This window comes from Physeter macrocephalus, chromosome 17, assembly GCF_002837175.3.
Source record: "Physeter macrocephalus isolate SW-GA chromosome 17, ASM283717v5, whole genome shotgun sequence".
Classification (NCBI taxonomy): Eukaryota; Metazoa; Chordata; class Mammalia; order Artiodactyla; family Physeteridae; genus Physeter; species Physeter macrocephalus.
Genome location: NC_041230.1, coordinates 10,899,416 through 10,919,467, shown reverse-complemented (window position 1 = coordinate 10,919,467; position 20,052 = coordinate 10,899,416). Strand labels below are relative to the sequence as shown.

The window sequence follows — 20,052 nt, the reverse complement described above, 5'->3', positions numbered from 1 at the left end:
AACGGGAGAGGCCACAACAGTGAGAGGTCCGCGTACCAAAAAAAAAAAAGAAAAAAAAAAAGTGTAGACTTTAAGTGTTTAAGCTCCGCCAATTCTAAGACTCTAAAGACTCATTCTACTTTTCTATATTTGTAAGTCTCTAGAATATAGGATTAGAAAGGTGTAAGATTTTAAGTTTCCATGTTCTTAGAATTTTTAGATTCAAAGTTTAAGAGTGTAAGAGTTTATGCGTTTACAGTTTCTATATCTCATCTATAAATAAAAGTAAACCATGTGAAACAATACTTGCTGTTTTGTCATCAGTATGTTTACAGATGAGTTTAAAGTTGTAGGCGGTAGGGATTGGGGAGATGAGAGGAAAGGATTGGGGGAAGAGGAAGAGGTACCTGGTGCATCTTGATGAGGAAGCAGTCAATGAAGTCTCGAGGGTTTTGGGGGTCAAGGGATGCTTCATTGATCTTGACCCTGGAGGCAATGAAGTCCTTGAGCTCCTCTACCAAGTAGTAGATGCGATTGTGTCTTCCTGGCAAATATTGCATGATTCCAGAATACATGTCATATAACTGTGGGGAATAAGCAAAGGGGATTTGTCAACAATGGGCACCAGAGGCCAGCATGGGCTCAACATCCAGCATTGGGTCTGAGAATTGCTTGCATGAGGCTCTTTGCTTCTTGGAGACCCAGGACATTTTGATATTTGCCTCCCCGGATTGCGGGGAGGATTAAGTGAGGTAGAGGCAGGGGCTTAGTTAACTGAGGCTAGGGGAGGACAGAGTGGTGGCTGGTGGGCACCTGGGCCCAGGGTGTGCTCATCTCGATGAAACTCTCGTTGATCATCTGCAGCAGCTTCAGGAACTGCTCGTCCTCATATTCAGAGCGGCTTCCAAGGACGACAGAACTGATGACATTGGAGACAGTGCAGCTCAGGAAGAAAGTAGGTTCGATGGGGGCCCCTGGGTGATGGAAGTTGGAGGCCATGAGTAGGAACATGGGATGTGAAATCATTCAGTTGCAGATATGAGTCCCGACTCAACTGCTTAACAGCATTTGTTAGTTACTTCATTTTTGTGTTTTGAGTCTAGATTTCCCAATCTGCAAGTTTGTTTAGTAGCCACTTCATGGGTTCATGATAATTCAATATAATTATTCATGCGAAATACTTAGCACAGCGCCTGACATGTAGTAAACACAAGAAATGCTGGTGGAGGGACTTCCCTGGTGGCACAGTGGTTAAGAATCCGTCTGCCAATGCAGAGGACGTGGGTTCGAGCCCTGGTCTAGGAAGATCCCACATGCCGCGGAGCAACTAAGCCCGTGAGCCACAACTACTGAAGCCCGTGCACCTAAGAGCCCGTGCTCCGCAACAAGAGAAACCACTGCAATGAGAAGCCTCAGCTTGCCGCAACTTAGAGAAAGCCCGCATGCAGCAATGAAGACCCAATGCAGCCAAAAATAAAATAAATAAATAAATAAATTTATTAAAAACAACTTGAAAAAAAATGCTGGTGGAGCTTAATCATTATTTTTTGTTATTAGTATTTAATTGTTTGTGCTGGAGAGTCACACATTTGGGAAATAAGTGGTGGTAAAGGACACATTAAAAAAAAAAAAGAATGGCTGGATGTGTCTATCTCTACCAATGATTCCATCTGAGCTATTAGGAAAATCCTTCCCTTGGCCTCAGCTGCACCATCTATAAAATAGGATGCTGGTCAGGTCAGTGGATTTGGGGACAGTTTCTCTAAAACAATGCATATATTCAGAAAAATGCAGTTTTGCAAATAATTTCTAGGGATACGTGAACTTTCAAAGTCTTTATGCAGACCATTTAGCATCCATGGAGTTCTAAAAATGTGTTTCACGACAATGTGAATATATGTAACACTACTGAACTGTACACTTAGAAATAGTTAGGCTGGCAAAATTTTACATTACACGGTTTTTACCAAAATTATGTATTTTTGTATGTGTATGTGTGAATATATACCTAGATAGATAGATAGATAGACAGATAGATGTAATAAAATTTAATCCTGTCACCAGGAAAAGGCACAAACTCACATATCGCCAAAGTCTGCATGTGATATCAGGAGCTCAAAAACTCCTGAAGATCCACTGATTCAAGTCTCTGGAAAAGTGATCCCTAGGGGTCTTTCATTTGAATTTTTTTTTTTTTTTTGCGGTACGTGGGCCTCTCACTGCTGTGGCCTCTCCCGTTGCGGAGCACAGGCTCCGGACGCGCAGGCTCAGCGGCCATGGCTCACGGGCCCAGCCGCTCAGCGGCATGTGGGATCTTCCCGGACCGGGGTATGAACCCGTGTCCCCTGCATCGGCAGGCGGATTCTCAACCACTGCACCACCAGGGAAGCCCATTTGAACTTTTAACATGGACTCTGGCTGGAAATCTCAGAAAATCCTCCTTTTTCATCCTCTCTCATTCCAAAGCTTTCTCCCACCAAGGCCCACCTGTCATGACTGAGCTCTCTACAACCACCCAGTCCCCTTGTAGCCCTCCCCCTTGTGGCCCCATACCCTTGGTCTTGCGTAATTCCTCTAGTAGGAAGCCAGCCTCCTCCTGGATCCTCTCCTCAATGCTCCTCTTCCCCATCCCGAAGTCCCGAAGAATGGTCAGGGAGAAGCGTCGGAGAATCCTCCGTCGTTCTCCATTAGCTAGAGCTACACCTGCCAGAATCTAAGTGTCAGGCTCCGCTTCCACTCCTTTTTGTGCCCAACTCTGTGCTGGACTGGGAGGGTGCCAGAATATGACAGCTGTAAACTCTGCTCTTGGGGATGCCTCTTCCAACCTCCCAGGCTTAATGGGGAGACTAAAGTTCCCTCCTTACTGGACCTCAAAAACAGTCCAGGACTGAGGTGAAGGAAATCAGGCTAGTAGTGATTGGGGGAGATCAAGGAGAGTTTCTTACAACATAGAGACCTGGAACTGGATAGATGCATAGGATGGATGGATACATAGGAATATGGAGGGAGATATAGATAGAATGCCGCATAGAGTACACCAGAATGGGGAGACTACTTCTATTTTCTATGTTCTACTTGGATTCTCTAGACATAAACACATAAGTGTACACAGAAGATCACACCTGTACATCAATATACCTACACAAAAGGAGTTACCATGCAGTAAGCAGTATTTAGAAGTTTCCAGACATGCATGGATTGGTGAATTAGTATTTGGAAATTTAATGAAATGATTTTGATAGATTAGTGAATGGGAGGAAGAGTTTATGACTGCAATGACTGATGAATGGATGGATGAAAGACTTAGTGGATGGGTGAAGGGTTAATGGATGGGTGGTTTCAGATGTATGGATAAATGGCTGGCAGGATGTATGGATGATTGAAAGATTAATAGGTGGATGAATGATGGAAGGATAAATGAACGGATGGATGGAATGATGGATAGATGGGTAAATGGAAAGTTAATTGATAAATGTATAGATCAATTGGATGGAAAGATATTTGTATAGAAAGTCTAATGAATGGATGGATTGTTTTGGTGGATGTATGGATCAATGGAAAAATGGATGGGTGGAAGGAAAAGTATAGGGATAGATGGATGGATGGAAGTATCAAAAGAATGTTGTGAGGCTGCTTGGAATTGAAGGATGTGGGCAAATAGAGATGGATGTGTAGGTAACATTAGAAAGGTATCTATCTAAAGGGAGGATGCACAGACTTGTGGGTTGGGTGTGTATGTACATATAGGAAAATAAGATGTAAGGTTGGCTATGAGGGCTTGAGTGAGTATACAAAGAGTGTCACTAATTCATTAAAAATAAGAACACAAGTAACACAGAAGATATTCTAGAGTCAGATGGTTTGTGTTCAAAATAAAATGGTTCTACCACTTACTGTTATTATCTAACCTCTCTCACCCTCGACTTCCTCATTTGCAAAATTAGTAAGACATTAATAGCTCCCTCAGAGGAGTCACTGCAATAATTCATTTAGAGTACTTATCAGAGAACCTGGGACATAGAAGTACATTACACTTTGTGATTACATTTTGTTTTTATTTTTGTTGTTGTTGTTGTTACCTACCATGACCTTGGAAGTTTCGCTCTATTGAAGCCAATTCTCCACGGCCGCTGAACTCATCGGCTCGGTCTACCAGGGCTTCCTTCACTGCTTCATGTCCACATAAACCAACTACCGGCCGGCGACCCATGTACACAGTGAAGACTGGGCCATATTTCTCCCTGAGCTGAGAGTGAAGGAAGACAGAAGAGGAGAGGCCTGATTGGAGTACCAAGTAAAAACCAACAAGAATTTTAGGAGATGGAGATTTCAAGGAGATAGAAATGTGGGACTAACAGATAAAGGTGAGCTCTGGGCTTGGAAAGACTACTGAGGACAAGGTTCAGAAGACTTGGCTTCTATCATCCTGGGAAAGATCCTCCAACCCTGCCACAAGGCTTGGTTTCTGCATCTATAAAATGACGGACCTGGATGAGATGGAACTCCAAGATCCTCATGCTGCGGCCTCTGAAGTGCTAAATTTCTAGAATCCTAAGATTTCGTGACACTGAGTCTCAAAGTTCAAAGACCAACAGAGTGCAAGTGTTCTTGTGTTTAAGGATAGAAGGTAAGGTTATTCCAAAGTCCCGAGGTTGTGAGAGTCTTAAGGTTTAACATGCTAGGATTCTGTGTTTCCAAGAGTTTCAGATTCTGGAATTCCAGACATTTAAGGTTGTGTTTCCAAGAGCCTGTGTTTGAGAAGTCAGAAATTTCTACATTATCTGTCTATAGAATTAATTGCTTCCAGATCTAGGAGAAGAGTAGATAGACTCACCTTCATGAAAGACTGAAAAGCGGCATCAGTACGGACTTGCAACAGGTTCCCCAGGAAAGGTATTGGTGTGGGACCAGGGGGAAGCTTTCCCCCTTTGCTGGTCCATTTCCAGGCGATAAGGATGAGCAGACAAGACAAGCAGAGTGCCAGAAAGATGGTGAAGGCCTCTCTCAGCTCCATGGTGCCAGGTCGAGGGGTTGTGTCCAGGGTATCAGATCCTGCCTAAATACATTCTGGGAAATCAGCTGTGCAGAAATCTGAACACCCTGGGATTCAAGTTTTCCAGGTATGGATCCCATCAAGGAAGAGATTGCTTTATCTGGGGGGGAGGGGGCGGTGGCAGTGATTATATAACCTATAATCTCCCAACTGAATAAAGATAGATTGAATTCATCTGGGGAAATCCACTGGGTCCATTCCCCTTTCTTCATATTTCCAGTTCCTCAGTTCTCCCTCAGCTCAGTTTCCAGTTCAACTTGTCTTTGTAGGACGTGGGAAACAGTTGAACATCATTTTTAGGCTATTTCATTAAAGGTTGTACAATCTGAGTTCAAATTTAAGTTCCATCTTTTCTTCATTGGGTGAGTCACCTAACCCTCTTGGACTCAGTTTCCCTGTCTGTCAAGTAGGGTAACCATACTGTTTTAGAAAGTCTTGATAGAGAACAGAGATGGCTCCTCTCTCTTTGCTAGACCCTAGTTAACCGGTTAAAAAAAAAGAGAGAGAGAGAGAGAGAGATGAAGATTTAGAATAGCAAAAGAAATAACTTTATTGAAAGGGTTTAATTCAACAAGTTCTACTGTTTTTACTAAAGATATATTAAATAGTAACAATCAAAGGTTACCTGTGTTGGTTTATCAGAACTTTGCTGGTGTGTGTGTGCGCATATTCATTTTCAAAGTCTAAGACGTAGGGACCACGTCTGAGTCCCAATCTCTAGAGGGGAAGATCACCTCTAGAAACATGACCTAGTGATTGCTCTCTGTAATAATCTAAATAATGGTTTTCAATTCTTTTTGTACCAAATATTTGTAAATCTTTACTGACCTGAAACAAAATTCCTGGGTATTATATTCTACCTATACATATTATTAAACATAATCCAAAAGCCCATCTCATGTGTCTTGATTCTCTGGCGTGGAAATTGAATCTGTTAGGAAGCCTGCAGGTTTGGAATAAGGCTTGGCTGTTTATGCTGAGGTGTCCTGTGTCCAGAAGTGGTAGGAATTCTGGGAAAAATGAGCGACTCACAAAGCACCACCTTCTCGATCTTGGATATGCTGCTAGAATGTCTTTCGTGGGGTAAGAGTCAGCTCTAGCCTGCCTCCTTAGACTCTCCCATCTTCTGCCTCTCCCTTCCATTCTGACCCCCTCCCAACACACACACTTACACTCCTTCAGGATTAGACTCTTAATTATCTGTGATGGTGGTGATTGTGAGTCTTGTCCTCCAATTCAGACAGGCTGGAGAAAGAAAGTAGTCTCAGAACAGCCCCTCTCACCATCCCACTCTTTTGTCTTCTTTTCTGGCTTCAGTAGACGGGAGGATAGCTAGAATTGAATTTTTTTCCAGGGAGGTAAGGTAAGTGGGTCTGGGAGATCTTTGTGCATAGTCTAAGAAGACTCATTTAGACTTTGTGCAAAGTCTAAGAAGACGTGTTTTGTGGGATGGTTCCAAGACCGAACTAAACAGCCTCCCCAAGCTGGCATTTTTCTAAGATTCTGTCGTTCTCCAAGTCTGTTGTTCTAATGTTTGAGGATTCCAGAATTCTATAATTTTTAAGTTTTCAGTGCTGTATGGATTCTTCCAGTTGGCAGTGGGGGATCAGCTTTAGGAAAGTGATGAGCTGTGGGGAGAGGGGCAGGATGACCTTTCACCTCCACTTAGATGTTTTCAGTAGGTGCAGGAAGGTATAGCCAGTGCGTAACTGTTGTTCTCAGTTCCAAAAAACAAAACAAAAAACCCCCAAAACTTGCAGAATCTTAGGAACCAAATTTTAGAGGCTGGTTTGGCAGAGGGGTCATTCTTCTGTTGGAAAGTGAAAAGGATAATGAACGGGGCTTCTGAATTTCTTCCTTTCTGCTATGAAAAATTATCCCAAACATAGAAATTTTTTAAAAGTAATTATGGGACTTTTTCATGTCAAGCTAAGCATATTTTCTAACAGGTCCATTTAAAGATAATCTCATTTCAAAATAGGATATCACTTCTTTTGCACAATTGATCAATGTCTAAGCATTTTACAATTCTGTAAAACTGTTAACTCATGATGACTATATTTTTCTATTTGTTAGAGAAGGTGACCTTCCCCCAAATTAAAAAAAAATGCAATAAAATTAGACATTAGCCAGTTTTATAGTTAACTCAGCATTTCTTTTCCCTTTATTGGCTATAAAAATCCTAGTGTTTCATTAGTCTTTTGGACTAGTTGTCTTTACACCTAGTTCCCTCATTAATGAATTAAATAATCTTGACATATGTACAGCATCTTTTTTGAGAATTACCCTTTTTTATTTTCCTCCTCTTCTTTCTTTCTTCTTTCCTAACTCTCTCCCCTCAACTTTTCATCTTCCCTCCATCCTCCCTCTCTTTTCTCCTCATCTCTTTCTCTCTATATTCCCTCTCTCTCTCTCCCTCACTTCTCTCTTTCAAAGACTCTCCCTTTCATATTGCCCTTCTTTCTTCCCTCATTCTCTCTCTCGTCTCCCACCACCACCACTTTTCTTTTTCCTCTCTCCTCCCTCCTTCTTTATCCTCTCCCTTCTTCCATAGGGATGGAAGAACTTAGTGGTTACACTAAGACAGAGTTATGCCTCTATCAAATGGTGTAACATGTGCACGACTGGAATACCAGAAGAAGAAGAAAGAGATAATGGGACATTGGAAATATTAGAAGAAATAATGGCTGTAATTTTTTTCCATAAGTAGTGATGGAAACCATACCACAGATCCAAGAAGCTCAAAGGACACCAACAGGATAAATACCAAAACACCCACATGCCAGCTTATCATATTCAAACATCAGGAAACCAAAGGCAAAGAGAAAAATTTGAAGGCAGCCAAAGGAAAATACACATTTACCCATGAAAAACAAAAATAATTATCACAGTATACTTCTCATCAGAAACCATGCTAGCAAGAAAACAATGGAGTGACATCTATAAAGTGTTAAAAGAAAAAAGCTGTCAACCAAGAATTTTATATAAAGCAAAAAAGTTATTAAAAATGAATGAGAAATGAAGAGTTGTTGTTTAATGGGTACAGAGTTTTAGTATGGAATAATGAAAAAGTTTCTGGAGATGGATAGTGGTGATGGTTGCACAACAAAGTGAATGTACTTAATGTCACTAAACTTTACAGTTTAAAATGGTTAAAATGGCAAATTTTTTTTTTTTTTTTTTGGTGGTACGCAGGCCTCTCACTGCTGTGGCCTCTCCCGCCGCGGAGCACAGGCTCCGGACACGCAGGCCCAGCGGCCATGGCTCATGGGCCCAGCCGCTCCATGGCATGTGGGATCTTCCTGGACTGGGGCACAAACCCATGTCCCCTGCATCGGCAGGCGGACTCTCAACCACTGCGCCACCAGGGAAGCCCCCAAAATGGCAAATTTTATGTTGTGTGTATTGTACTAAAAATTTAAGTGATGGACAAATAAAGACTCTCTTAGACAAAAGAAAATGGGAGGTGATTCGTTGCCAGTGTACTTGACCTATAAAAAATATTAAAAGTGGGATTGACACATGCACACTACTATGTATAAAATAGAAAACTAATAAGGGCCTACTGTATAGCACAGGGAACTCTACTCAATACTCTGTAATGGGCTATATGGGAAAAGAATCTAAGAAAGAGTGGATATATGTATATGTATAACTGATTCACTTTGCTGTACACCTAAAACTAACACAACATTGTAAATCAACTATGCTCCAATAAAGATTTTTTTAAAAAGAAATATTAAAGGAAGTTCTTTAGGCAGAAAGAATATGTTTAAGGTAAAAATTTGGATCTACATAAAGAAATGAAGAGAGGGAGTGGCCAAGATGGTAGAGTAGGAAGACCCTGAGCTCACCTCCTCCCATGGGCACACCACACTTACAACTATTTACAAAGCAACTATTGATGAGAAAGACCTGAAGACTAGTAGAAAAGATCTTCTACAACTAAAGGTATAAAAAAGGAACCAAAATGAGATAGACAGGAAGGGCAGAGACTTGGTATAGTCAGGACCCACACCCCTGGATGGGTGACACACAAATAAGAGGATAATTACAGTTACAGAGGTTCTCCCCAAGGAGTGAGGGGTCCGAGCCCCACATTGGGCTTCCCAGCCTGGGGGTCTTGTACTAGGAAGATGAGCTCCCAGAACTTTTGGCTTTGAAGGCCAGTGAGGCTTACTTTCTGGAGAGCCAGAGGGCTATAGGAAGAGAGACTTCACTCTTCTTTTTTAAATTAATCAATTAATTAATTAATTTTTGGTTGCATTGGGTCTTCGTTGCTGCGCGTGGGCTTTCTCTAGTTGTGTCAAGCGGGGACTACTCTTCATTGCGGTGCGTGGGCTTCTCATTGCGGTGGCTTCTCTTGTTGTGGAGCACAGGCTTTAGGCATGTGGGCTTCAGTATTTGTGGCACGCGGGCTTAGTTACTCTGCGGCATGTGGGATCTTCCCAGACAAGGGCTCGAACCCGTGTCCCCTTCATTCGCAGGTGGATTCTTAACCACTGCGCCACCAGGGAAGTCCCCAGAGACTCCACTCTTAAAGGGCACACAAAACCTCATGCTCTGAGGCCCGGGGCAGAAGCAGTACTATGAAAGGAGTATAGGTCAGACCCATCTGCTGATCTTGGAGAGTCTCCTGGAGAGGCAGGAGGCAACTGGAGCTCACCTTGGAGACATAGACACTGGGGCAGCCATTCTGAGGGGCTCGTTCTACCGTGAGGACTTTGGTGTTGGCAAATACAATTTTTAAATCCTCTCTTTAGCTTATTAGCCTCAGGATCCAACACTGCCCCCCACCCACCAGACTTTACACACCATTACTGGGACTTCTCAGGCCAAGCAACTAACTGGGTGGGGACACAGCCTCCCCCATCAGCAGGCCAGCTGCTGTAGGACCCCCGGAGCCCCCAGCCACCCCAGGACCCAGCCCCACTTATCAGTGCACCAGCACTAGCTCCAGGACCCCTGAGACCCCACAGCCAGCCATTCGGACCCAGCCCCAACCACCAATAGACTGACACTAACTCTGAGGTACCCAGGGCCTTGCAGTCAGTGACTCCAAGACCTGGCTCTGCCCATCAGTGGCTGAAACTAGCCCCAGGACCCCCTGGGCCTGGCTCCACCTACCAACTGGAGGACAGCAGCCCTAGGACCACAGCAATCTTGCAGCCTGCCCTGTCAGAACCCAGCACACCCACCAGCAGGCTGGCATCAGACCCAGGACCCCCTGAACCCTAGCCCTGCCCACCTGTGAGCCAGCACTGGCACCAGGACCCCCTGGAGCTCCACAACCAGCCACCATCTGTGTCTCAGCCCCAACCACTAGTGGCTGGCCACCTCCACACAAGGCAGGGCCTGGCAACCAACCAGACTGGGGCTAGCCACATCTACCAGACCACAGCCCACTATTACCAGAGGGCTCATGCAGCACACATAAGGGGCACCCCTAGATCAAACAGTACTGGTGACCAGAGGGGAGTATACTACTGGGTTGCATAGGACATCTCCCACAAAAGACCACTTCTCCAAGGTCGGGAAACATAACCTACCTACCAAGTACATTGAAATAAAAACAGTGTATTAGGCAAAATGAGGTGACAGGAATAGGTTCCAAATGAAGGAACAAGATAAAGCCTCAGAAGAGGAACTAAGTGAAGTGGAGATAAGCAATCTGCCCAATAAAGAGTTCATGGTCAAAGATGGTCATAAAGATGATCATAAAGATGGTCAAAGAACTCAGGAGAAGACTGAATGGACAGAGTGAGAAATTAGAAAATTTTAACAAAGAGTTAATAGAGAAGAACCAAACAGGGCTGAATAGTACAATAACTGAAATGAAAAATATACTCAAAGGAATCACCAGTTGATTAGATGATACAGAGGAACAGATCAGCAAGCTGGAAGACACAAGGTCTAGAAATTTAACTAACATACCACATACATAAAAATACAAATAGCAGCTTAGATAAAATGAGGTGGCAGAGGAATATGTTCCAGATGAAGGAACAAAATAAAACCCAAGAAGAACTAAGTGAAGTAGAGGTAGGCAATCTCCCTGAGAAACAGTTCAGAACAATGATTGTAAAGATGATCAAAGCATTCAGGAGAAGAATGGATGCACAGAGCGAGAAGTTATAAGTTTTTAACAAAGAGTTAGAAAATATAAAGAAAACCAAACAAAGATGAAGAATACAAAAATTGAAATGAAAAATACACAAGAAGGAATCAATAGTAGACTAAATGATACAGAGGAACAGATCAGCAAGCTGGAAGACAGAGTAGTGGAAATCACTGAAGCTGATCAGAAAAAAAAAAAGAATTTTAAAAATTGAAGACAGTTTAAGAGATCTCTAGGACAACATCAAGCATACTAATATTTGCAATACAGGGGCCCCAGAAGGAGAAGGAAGAAAGAAAGGAGCAGAGAACATATTTGAAAACAGAATAACTGAAAGCTTCCCTAACTTGGGTAAGGAAACGACATCCAGGTCCAGGAAACATGGAGAGTCCTAAACAGGATCAAGACCAAATAAGACCACACCAAGACACATTCTAATTAAAATGGCAAAAATTAAAGATAAAGAGAGAATATTAAAACCAGCAAAGGAAAAGCAACAAATTACATAAAAAGGAACACTCATAAGGCTATCAGCTGACTTTTTGGCAGAAACTCTGCAGGCCAGAAGGGAGAGCCATGATATATTTAAAGTGATGAAAGGGAAAAAGCTACAACTGAGACTACTCTACCCAGCAAGGCTTTCATTCAGATTTGATGGAGAGATCAGAAGTTTTACAGACAAGCAAAAGTTAAAAGAGTTCAGCACCATGAAACCAATTTTACAAGAAATGTTTTTGTTTTTTAGGTTTAGAAATCTTTATTAAAATGAAAAAACAACATGGCTATAAAATGACACAGCTAAAATTTAAATTGAGATCTGTATTCTCTGAATCTCAAATTTCTAAGCATGCTCCTCCTGAGGGGAAAATATTGAATCTATGTATTACCTGGATGTCCCCTCACACGTCAATGATCAGAGACCCCTTTTCTCTTACTACAGCTATTCTCCTTTCAGTATGTTCACATAGTCTGTCCCCATGTCCAGTTTCTCCTGACACAGGAGAATCTCCATCTATTAAACATTCACCCCCTTCTCTCCTCAGTTTTACAGATCTGTTTCACCCATGTTTCAACATATACACAGGAACTAAATTATCATGTTCCCACAACATTTCACCACATCTACTAATCACAGAGAACTCCAAATATCTCCCCTTCCCACGGCTACATTTGTCACAGTACATGATTAAGATACTGAACAGGTCTAGTTACAGTGTCACAGATATCCCCATGGCTCTCAAAATTATCTGGCGTTCTGTTATGATCAACTCCAACTACCGATAAGCTAGATAATCCGAAGATATAAGTCAGCTCCCTGCCATAAAATCTGTGAATATTCTTGCATTGTTAATCATTAGTGACTCCTTTCTAAATTGAAAAGTCACCTCTATCCATGGCTTAGTCCAATCATATTTCTTTCATTCCTGCTTTCTCTCTCTCTCTCTCTTTTTCTTTTAATCTAAGTATATTGGTTTACAATATTATATTAGTTTTGGGTGTACAATAGTGATTCAATATTTGTATAGATTATACTCCATTTAAAGTTATTTCAAAATAATAGCTATATTTCCTTGTGCTGTACAATATATCCTTGTTGTTCTTTATTTTATACATAGCAGTTTGTATTTCTTAATCCCTTACCCCTGCTTTGCCCCACCTTCTTCCCTCTCTGGTAACCAATAATCTGTTCGCTGTATCTGTGAGTCTGTTTCTGTTTTGTTATATTTATTCATTTGTTTTATTTATCTTTTTATTTTTTAAATTTATTTATTTATTCACTTATTTAATTTTTGGCTGCATTGGGTCTTCACTGCTGCATGCAGATTTTCTCTGGTTGCTGAGAGCGGGGGCTACTCTTTGCTGCCGTGCGTGGACTTCTCATTGCAGTGGCTTCTCTTGTTGCAGAGCACGGGCTCTAGGCGCACGGGCTTCAATAGTTGTGGCACAAGGGCTCAGTAGTTGTGGCTCGCGGGCTCTAGAGCGCAGGCTCAGTAGTTGTGACGCACCGACTTAGTTGCTCTGCGGCATGTGGGATCTTCCTGGACCAGGGCTTAAACCCGTGTCCCCTGCATTGGCAGGCGATTCTTAACCACTGCGCCACCAGGGAAGCCCTCATTTGTTTCATTTTTAGATTCCACATATAAGTGATAACAAACAGTATTTATCTTTCTCTGTCTGACTTATTTCACTAAGCATAGTACTCTCTAGGTCCATTCAGGTTTTTGAAATGGCAGAATTTCATTCTTTTTATGGCTGAGTAATATTCCATTGTGTATATATGCCACATTTCCTTTATACATTCATCTCTTGATGAATTGCTTCTGTATCTTGGCTATCATAAATAATGCTGCTATGAACATTGGGGTGCATGTATCTTTTTGAATTAGTGTTTTCATTTTCTTTGGATACATGTCCAGGAGTGGAATTGCTGGATCATATGGTAGTTCTATTTTTAGTTTTTTTAGGAAGCTCCATACAGTTTTCCAACCAACAGTGTGCAAGTGTTCCCTTTTCTTCACACCCTCTCTAACATTTGTTATTTGTAGACTTTCTGATGATAGCCATTCTGACAGGTGTAATGTGATATCTCATTGTGATTCTGATTTGCATTTCTCTGATGATTAGCGATGTTGAGCATATTTTCATATGCCTGTTGTCCATCCGTATGTCTTGTTTGGAAAAATGTGTATTCTGGTCTTCTGTTCATTCTGTAGTTGGGTTGTTTTCTTTTTTGATATTGAGTTGTATGAACTGTTTATATATATATTTGGATATTAACCTGTTATTAGTCATATAATTTGCAGATATTTTCTCTCATTCAGTGGGTTGTCTTTTCATTTTGTTGATGGTTTCCTGTGCAAAAACAGACACATAGATCAATGGAACAGAATAAAGAGCACAGATATGAACTCACACTTATATGGGCAATTAATCTGTGACAAAAGAGGCAAGAATATACAATGGGGAAAAGACAGGCTCTTCAACAAATAGTGTTGGGAAAACTGGACAGTGGCATACAGTTGCAAAATAAATGAGTCATGTGTATGAAATGTACAGTGTGGGGAATATAGTTATAACTATGTCATATATTTTATGGTGATATATTGTAATTAGACTTATTTTGGTGATCATTTTGAAATGTATAAAAATATTGAATCACTATGTTGTGTAACAGGAACTGACACAGTGTTGTAGGTCAATTATATTTCAAAAACAAACAAACTCACAGAAAAAGAGATCAGATTTGTGGTTACCAGAGAAAGGGAACAGGGGGAAGGGGAATTGGATGAAGGTAGTCAAAAGGTACAGACTTCCAGTTATAACATAAATAAATGCTAGGGAAATTAAACAGCATAATTCTAAATAACCCATGCGTCAAATTCTCAAATGTAACTAAAAATATTAGAAATAAATGAAAGTCAAAATTTGCAGTAATGCTTAGAGGGAATTTACAGCATTGAAGGCTTTATTAGAAAAGGGGAAAGATCTGGGTCTTCCCTGGTGGTCCAGTGGTTAAGACTTTGCGCTTCCACTGCAGGGGGCACAGGTTCAATCCCTGGTCAGGAAACGAAGATCCCACATGCTGCACAGCCAAAAAAAAAAAAAAAGAGAGAAACATCTAATGTCAGTAACCTAAATTTCCATCTTAGGCGACTAGAGAAAGAGGAGGAAATTAAATCTAAAGCAAGCAGGAGGAAAATAATAAAAATTAGAGCAGAAATTGATGGAATCGATAATAGTGGGAAGATAGAATCAATAAAACCAAAAGTTGATTCTTTTGAAAAGACCAATAAAATTGATCTAGTCAAGTTAATGGGAAGAAAGGGAAGAAGTACAAATTACCAATATCAAGAATGAAAGAGGGAACATCTTTACTGATCCACAGACATTAAAAAGATAATACAGGGGCTTCCCTGGTGCAGTGGTTAAGAACCCACCTGCCAGTGCAGGGGACATGGGTTCAAGCCCTGGTCTGGGAAGATTCCACATGCCGTGGAGCAACTAAGCCTGTGGGCCACAATTACTAAGCCTGCACTGTAGAGCCCGCGAGCCACAACTACTGAGCCACGTGCCACAACTACTGAAGCCTGCGCACCTAGAGTCCGTGCTCCACAACAAGAGAAGCCACCACGATGAGAAGCCCGCACACTGCAATGAACAGTAGCCCCCGCTCGCCACAACTAGAGAAAGCCCGCGCACAGCAACCAAGACCCAACGCAACCAAAATTAATTAATTAATTAACTAATTTTTTAAAAAGATAATACAAAACTATAGTGCTAACTACTCTATGCCCATAAATTTGAAAATGTGGATGAAATATACCAGTTCTTTACAGACACAAATTACCAAAACTCACGAAAGAAGAAATAGGTAACCTGAACACCCTATGCCTATTAAAGAACTTGAAGTTGTAGTTGAAAACCTGCAAAAAGAAAGAAAAGAAAACTAGAGGCCCAGATGTTTCACTGACGAATTCTACTAAATACTTAAAAACAAAAACAAACAAACAAAAAACTTAAAGAAGAAATAACACCAACTCTAAACAGCTTCTTCCAGAAGAGGAGGGACCACTTCCAAACTCATTTCCTGAGGTCAGCATTATCTAATACTAAAAACAGGCAAGACACTATAAGAAAACTATAGACCAATATCTCTCATAAACGTAGGTACAAAAATCCTTAGGAAAACATTAACAAATCAAACCTAGTATATAAAAAGAATAGTACATCACAAAAAATCAATGTATCGATATTTAACCAAGTTAATAAGAAAAAATGTGATATCAATAGATACGAAAAAATGCTTTTGACAAAATTCAACACTGATTTATGACAAATAAGCTCAGCAAATTAAGAATAGAATGGAACTTCCTTAATCTAAAAAGGGTATCTGTGAAAAACCTACAATTAACATCATACTTAAAGGGGAAAGACTGAATGCTTTCCCCCTAAGGTCTGGAACAAGGCAAGAATGTTCTCTCTCATTAGTCCTACTCAATATCCTCTGGAAGTCCTAGCTTGTGCAGTAAGGCAAGAAAAAAAATCATATACATAGAAAAGGAAGAAATACAACTGTCCTTATTTACAGATGATATGAATGTCTCTGTAGAAAATCCTGAAGAATACACAAAAAAACTGGAGCTAATAAGTGAGTTTTGCAAGGTCACAGAATATAATGTTAACAAACAAAAGTCAAATGTATTCTTGTGTAACAGTAAAGAAAAATCGGAATCTCAAAATTTTTAAAATACTATTTAAGTTAGCACACAGAAAATGAAGTACTCAATTCTAAATATAACAAAATCTGGAACTGCATGGAAGCTCATTTCTGAGTCTTCCTGTTTTCTCTCCCCATAAGGGCCCAGTTCATTGTTCCTCTCCTCCCTTCCCCTTTTCTTCTAAAGTTGGACAAGGATACCAGATCCCAAACTCTCCCCTCCAAAAAAAAGTAAAACATAGGTCAGGACTCATTGAGAAGGTTAGATTAGGAGGAAGTGAAAACACATCTTTCAGTGTGGAATTTCCTCATGAGGACAACATGGATAGAGGGGAAGTGGATGTTTAGAAGGATCAAAGCTGGTAAAGATGGAAGAAAGTAAGGATTGAATGGAAGGATATATGATTGAATGATGGAAAGAAGAATGAATGGATGAGAGTGTGGATAGATGAATAGCTGTGTGGTTGGAAAAATGGAGAGAAGAATCATCGGATGTGAAAGGATCAATGGATAAATGAATGGGAAGATGGCAAATGGATGAAAGGTTGAATGTGTTAGTGAATGGAAGGATGCATAAATAAATGTACTGATAAGTGGATGAGAGGACATAATGATGGAAGAAAGAGTGAATGAATGGTTGAATGGATGCATGGTAGGAAGGAGGGATGGATGAATGTATCAGAGGACAAAAGATAAAAGAATGGATGCTAACAGAAGGGTACATAACTAGAATTTGACATAATTGCCTGGTTGGATGTGAATAAGTGAAAGAACACCTGAATGACAGACAGACTGAAGAAGGGAAGGTTGAATGAACCACCCTGGAGGGGGAAGGCTTTTTGAAATTGGTGCATGGACACTCGGAAATGAATGGATGGATCTTAGACTGTAAGTCTCTGTGAGGGTAGATGTGTATAGTTCCTATAGATTTTGGGTTGGGGGTGTTCAATTAGGAAGTCATAAGAGGAAAGGGTGTTGTATCTGATAGTATCAAAGACCCCAAAATAATAATGGCTTCAGCAAGATAACAGTTTATCTCTGATGTGCCAGTCTGAGTGTAAGTAGTCAGAGCTGATATGGCAGCTCCAGTGCCAAGAGCCCAGGTTTTTTCTGTCTTTAGCTCCACGATTTCCCAGGACATTGCCCTGATCCTCATGGTTGAAGATGGATTTCCACCTCATGTGCTGGGTCTACACTCCAACCAGCAGGATGATGGGACACGGGAGTGGAGGCACAACCTGGAAGTGGCAGACATGGCTTCCCCTCAGATCTTATTTGCTTCCGGCCTCAGTGTCATGCCTAGCTGCAAGGGAGGCTGGGAAATGTAGTCTTTATTTTGGATGACCTTGAGCTCAGCTCAGATCTAAGGGTTCTATTACCAAAGAAAGGAGGGAAGAATGTAAGGGAACAACTAACAGTGTCTACCATAGGGATTGATTAGGGGCTGATAGGGAAACAAAAGGAAAACACTCTGCAAAGAGCAGAGTGTTGATAACCAGCTAATGTACTCCTCATTATGAAAGTTTGGGATGGGGAGTGGGGTCCCAGTCAGATTCCCAGACATAGCAGAGACAAATACCTTTGGGCATCTTGCTGCTTTTGTTCACATTCTTCCAGATGGTAAAGATCACCAGGATGGACATGTGGCAAGCAGGAAAAGTGTGAAGACTTCTCAGATCTCTGTGCAACCAGGAAGAAGGAACTGCCCTTGGTCATGGGCCCTGGCTACAAAGATGCTGGGATCCAGCTTTTTCAGTAACCTGAACACTTTCAGATTAAATTTCCTGGGGGTTGGATTCCATTTGGGAGCTTGCCATGCTGCAGGGTTTATATAACTTCTGAAGTGATTCTCTGGTCTTTGTCCCTTCAGTCCCCTCTTCACTCGTGTCCCCACCCTCCAACTTTGTCCTTTGAGAGCACATCCAAGGTCATGGAACAGTCTAGAGTTGGGGGGAACCAGGTTCAAGTCCTGCTCTGCTACTTTCTTGGTGCGTGTGATCTTGAACAAGACACCTCATTTCTTTTTTTTTTTTAACTTTTTATTTCATATTGGAGTATAGTTGATTAATAATGTTGTGTTCGTTTCAGATGTACAGCAAAGTGAATCAGTTATATATATACATATATCTATTCTCTTTCAAATTCTTTTCCCAGTTAGGTTGTTACACAATACTGAGCAGAGTTCCCTGTGCTATACAGTAGACACCTCATTTCTTTGAGCCTCTGTTTCCATTTCTGAAAAATGAGAATACCAATAAAAGTCCCTCCCTCGCAAGGTTGTTGCAGGGATGAAATGTACTGAAAGCCATGAGCGTGGTGCCATCACTATCACTCAACAACCTATCCTCAGCCCTTTGAAATCTGTTCTCAGGGAGGAATTTACTGTAAGTGGGGCCGGTGGCTAGAGCAGGGCTGAGCACAGACTGTGGCTGATGGCAGGTAGTGAGTGCGCAGATGACAGCATGGACTGTCAGCTGGGTGCTGGACCGGCAAGGGAGTCAGGGAGAAGGGCGGGGGCATTGCTTGTTCCTGAGCCTCTTCCGTGTGCCAGCTCTGTGCTAAGTTCTTTACTTTGACACTCGCATGGAAATTCACATCTTTGGGGTCATCCCCATTTCACACTTGAACAGAGTCCCCAAGGTCACTGGACTCTCAAGGGGCAGGGTTAGGATTAGCACCCCAGTTTGCCCCTCCAGGAACTATCTCCCACCGGTGACTTGCTTAGGGCTCCTTTCCTCGGGCTGTGTGTGTGTGAGGGGGCAGGGATGGGACCAGCTTGTGTGTATCGGGGTAAGAGGTAGTGAGATTATGAGTGGAGTAAGGGGATCCCTTACTCCACTCATAGGTGTAGGTGTTGGGAGGATAAGGTGGTTGATATATTTCTCCGGTGCGTGGGGCAGTGACCTACAGAATTTTTTGGAGCAACATGGTGACCAAGAATCCTTAGGAAGGGGGTCCATAGTAAAGCATTTTCTCCCTTGTTAAAGCCCCAAACCAGTGGGGTGGGGAAGAGGCCAGGCATCCCTCCTTCTGCCTTCAGAGATCTTGGTTTGGGGTCCCAGAAACTGGATGTCCTAGGCTTCAGCCAGCTGAATTGGATGGTTCCCCCAAATTTCCATCAACATCTTGTTTCCGTGGCTTTGTACCTTTTCTAGGGCCTGGGGGAGAGCCCTAGTGCCTGCATGTCTCCTGGGGGAAGCTCTCCCTGCCTGCAGCCTCTGCCTCCTCTTCTAAGCACCCCCAACTCCCTCCAGTCCTATGCTATTTAGTCTCTACTGTTTCCAGGTGAGGGGGCCAGTTATCGGATCTCTCCACCCAATCCAGGAAGAAGGGAGCTGGGAGAGGTGTGTCTGAGGCCAGGCTGATGGATTGAGGAAAAAGGAGAGGGCTAAGAAGGGTGAGAAGGGAGAAAATATTCCTTCCTGGCCTCCTCCACATCCCTCACCCCCTTGAACTCATAACAAACAGTTATATAATCAGTTCCCTCTTACTCCCTCCGTGGGCAGCGAGCCAGATGGGGAGGTATGGGGCAACAACAACAAGCAATGTGGGTTAAGTAAGAAAAGAGCAAGAGCAAGCGATTTCAGAGTGACCAAAATCAAGAGAAAGAAAGAGTGGCAGTAGGGAGAGAGAGAGGGAGAGAGAGAGAGAGAGAGAGGGAGGGAGAGGGAGAGAGAGGGAGGG

The 20,052-nt window shown here is 42.0% G+C and overlaps 2 protein-coding genes across 2 annotated transcripts in view; one reads left to right on the top strand and one right to left on the bottom strand.

The window, feature by feature from the left end:
* The window catches only part of LOC102973734 (cytochrome P450 2G1-like), a 9,950-nt gene extending 4,660 nt beyond the window's left edge, over nt 1-5,290 (bottom strand). Inside the window, 5 exon segments of the mRNA XM_024132624.3 lie at nt 387-563; nt 793-953; nt 2,533-2,682; nt 4,063-4,225; nt 4,814-5,290. Coding sequence (XP_023988392.1) covers nt 387-563; nt 793-953; nt 2,533-2,682; nt 4,063-4,225; nt 4,814-4,993 — 831 coding nt within the window. The 5' untranslated portion in view covers nt 4,994-5,290.
* The window catches only part of LOC102978003 (cytochrome P450 2F5), an 86,373-nt gene that overhangs the window by 45,118 nt on the left and 21,203 nt on the right, over nt 1-20,052 (top strand).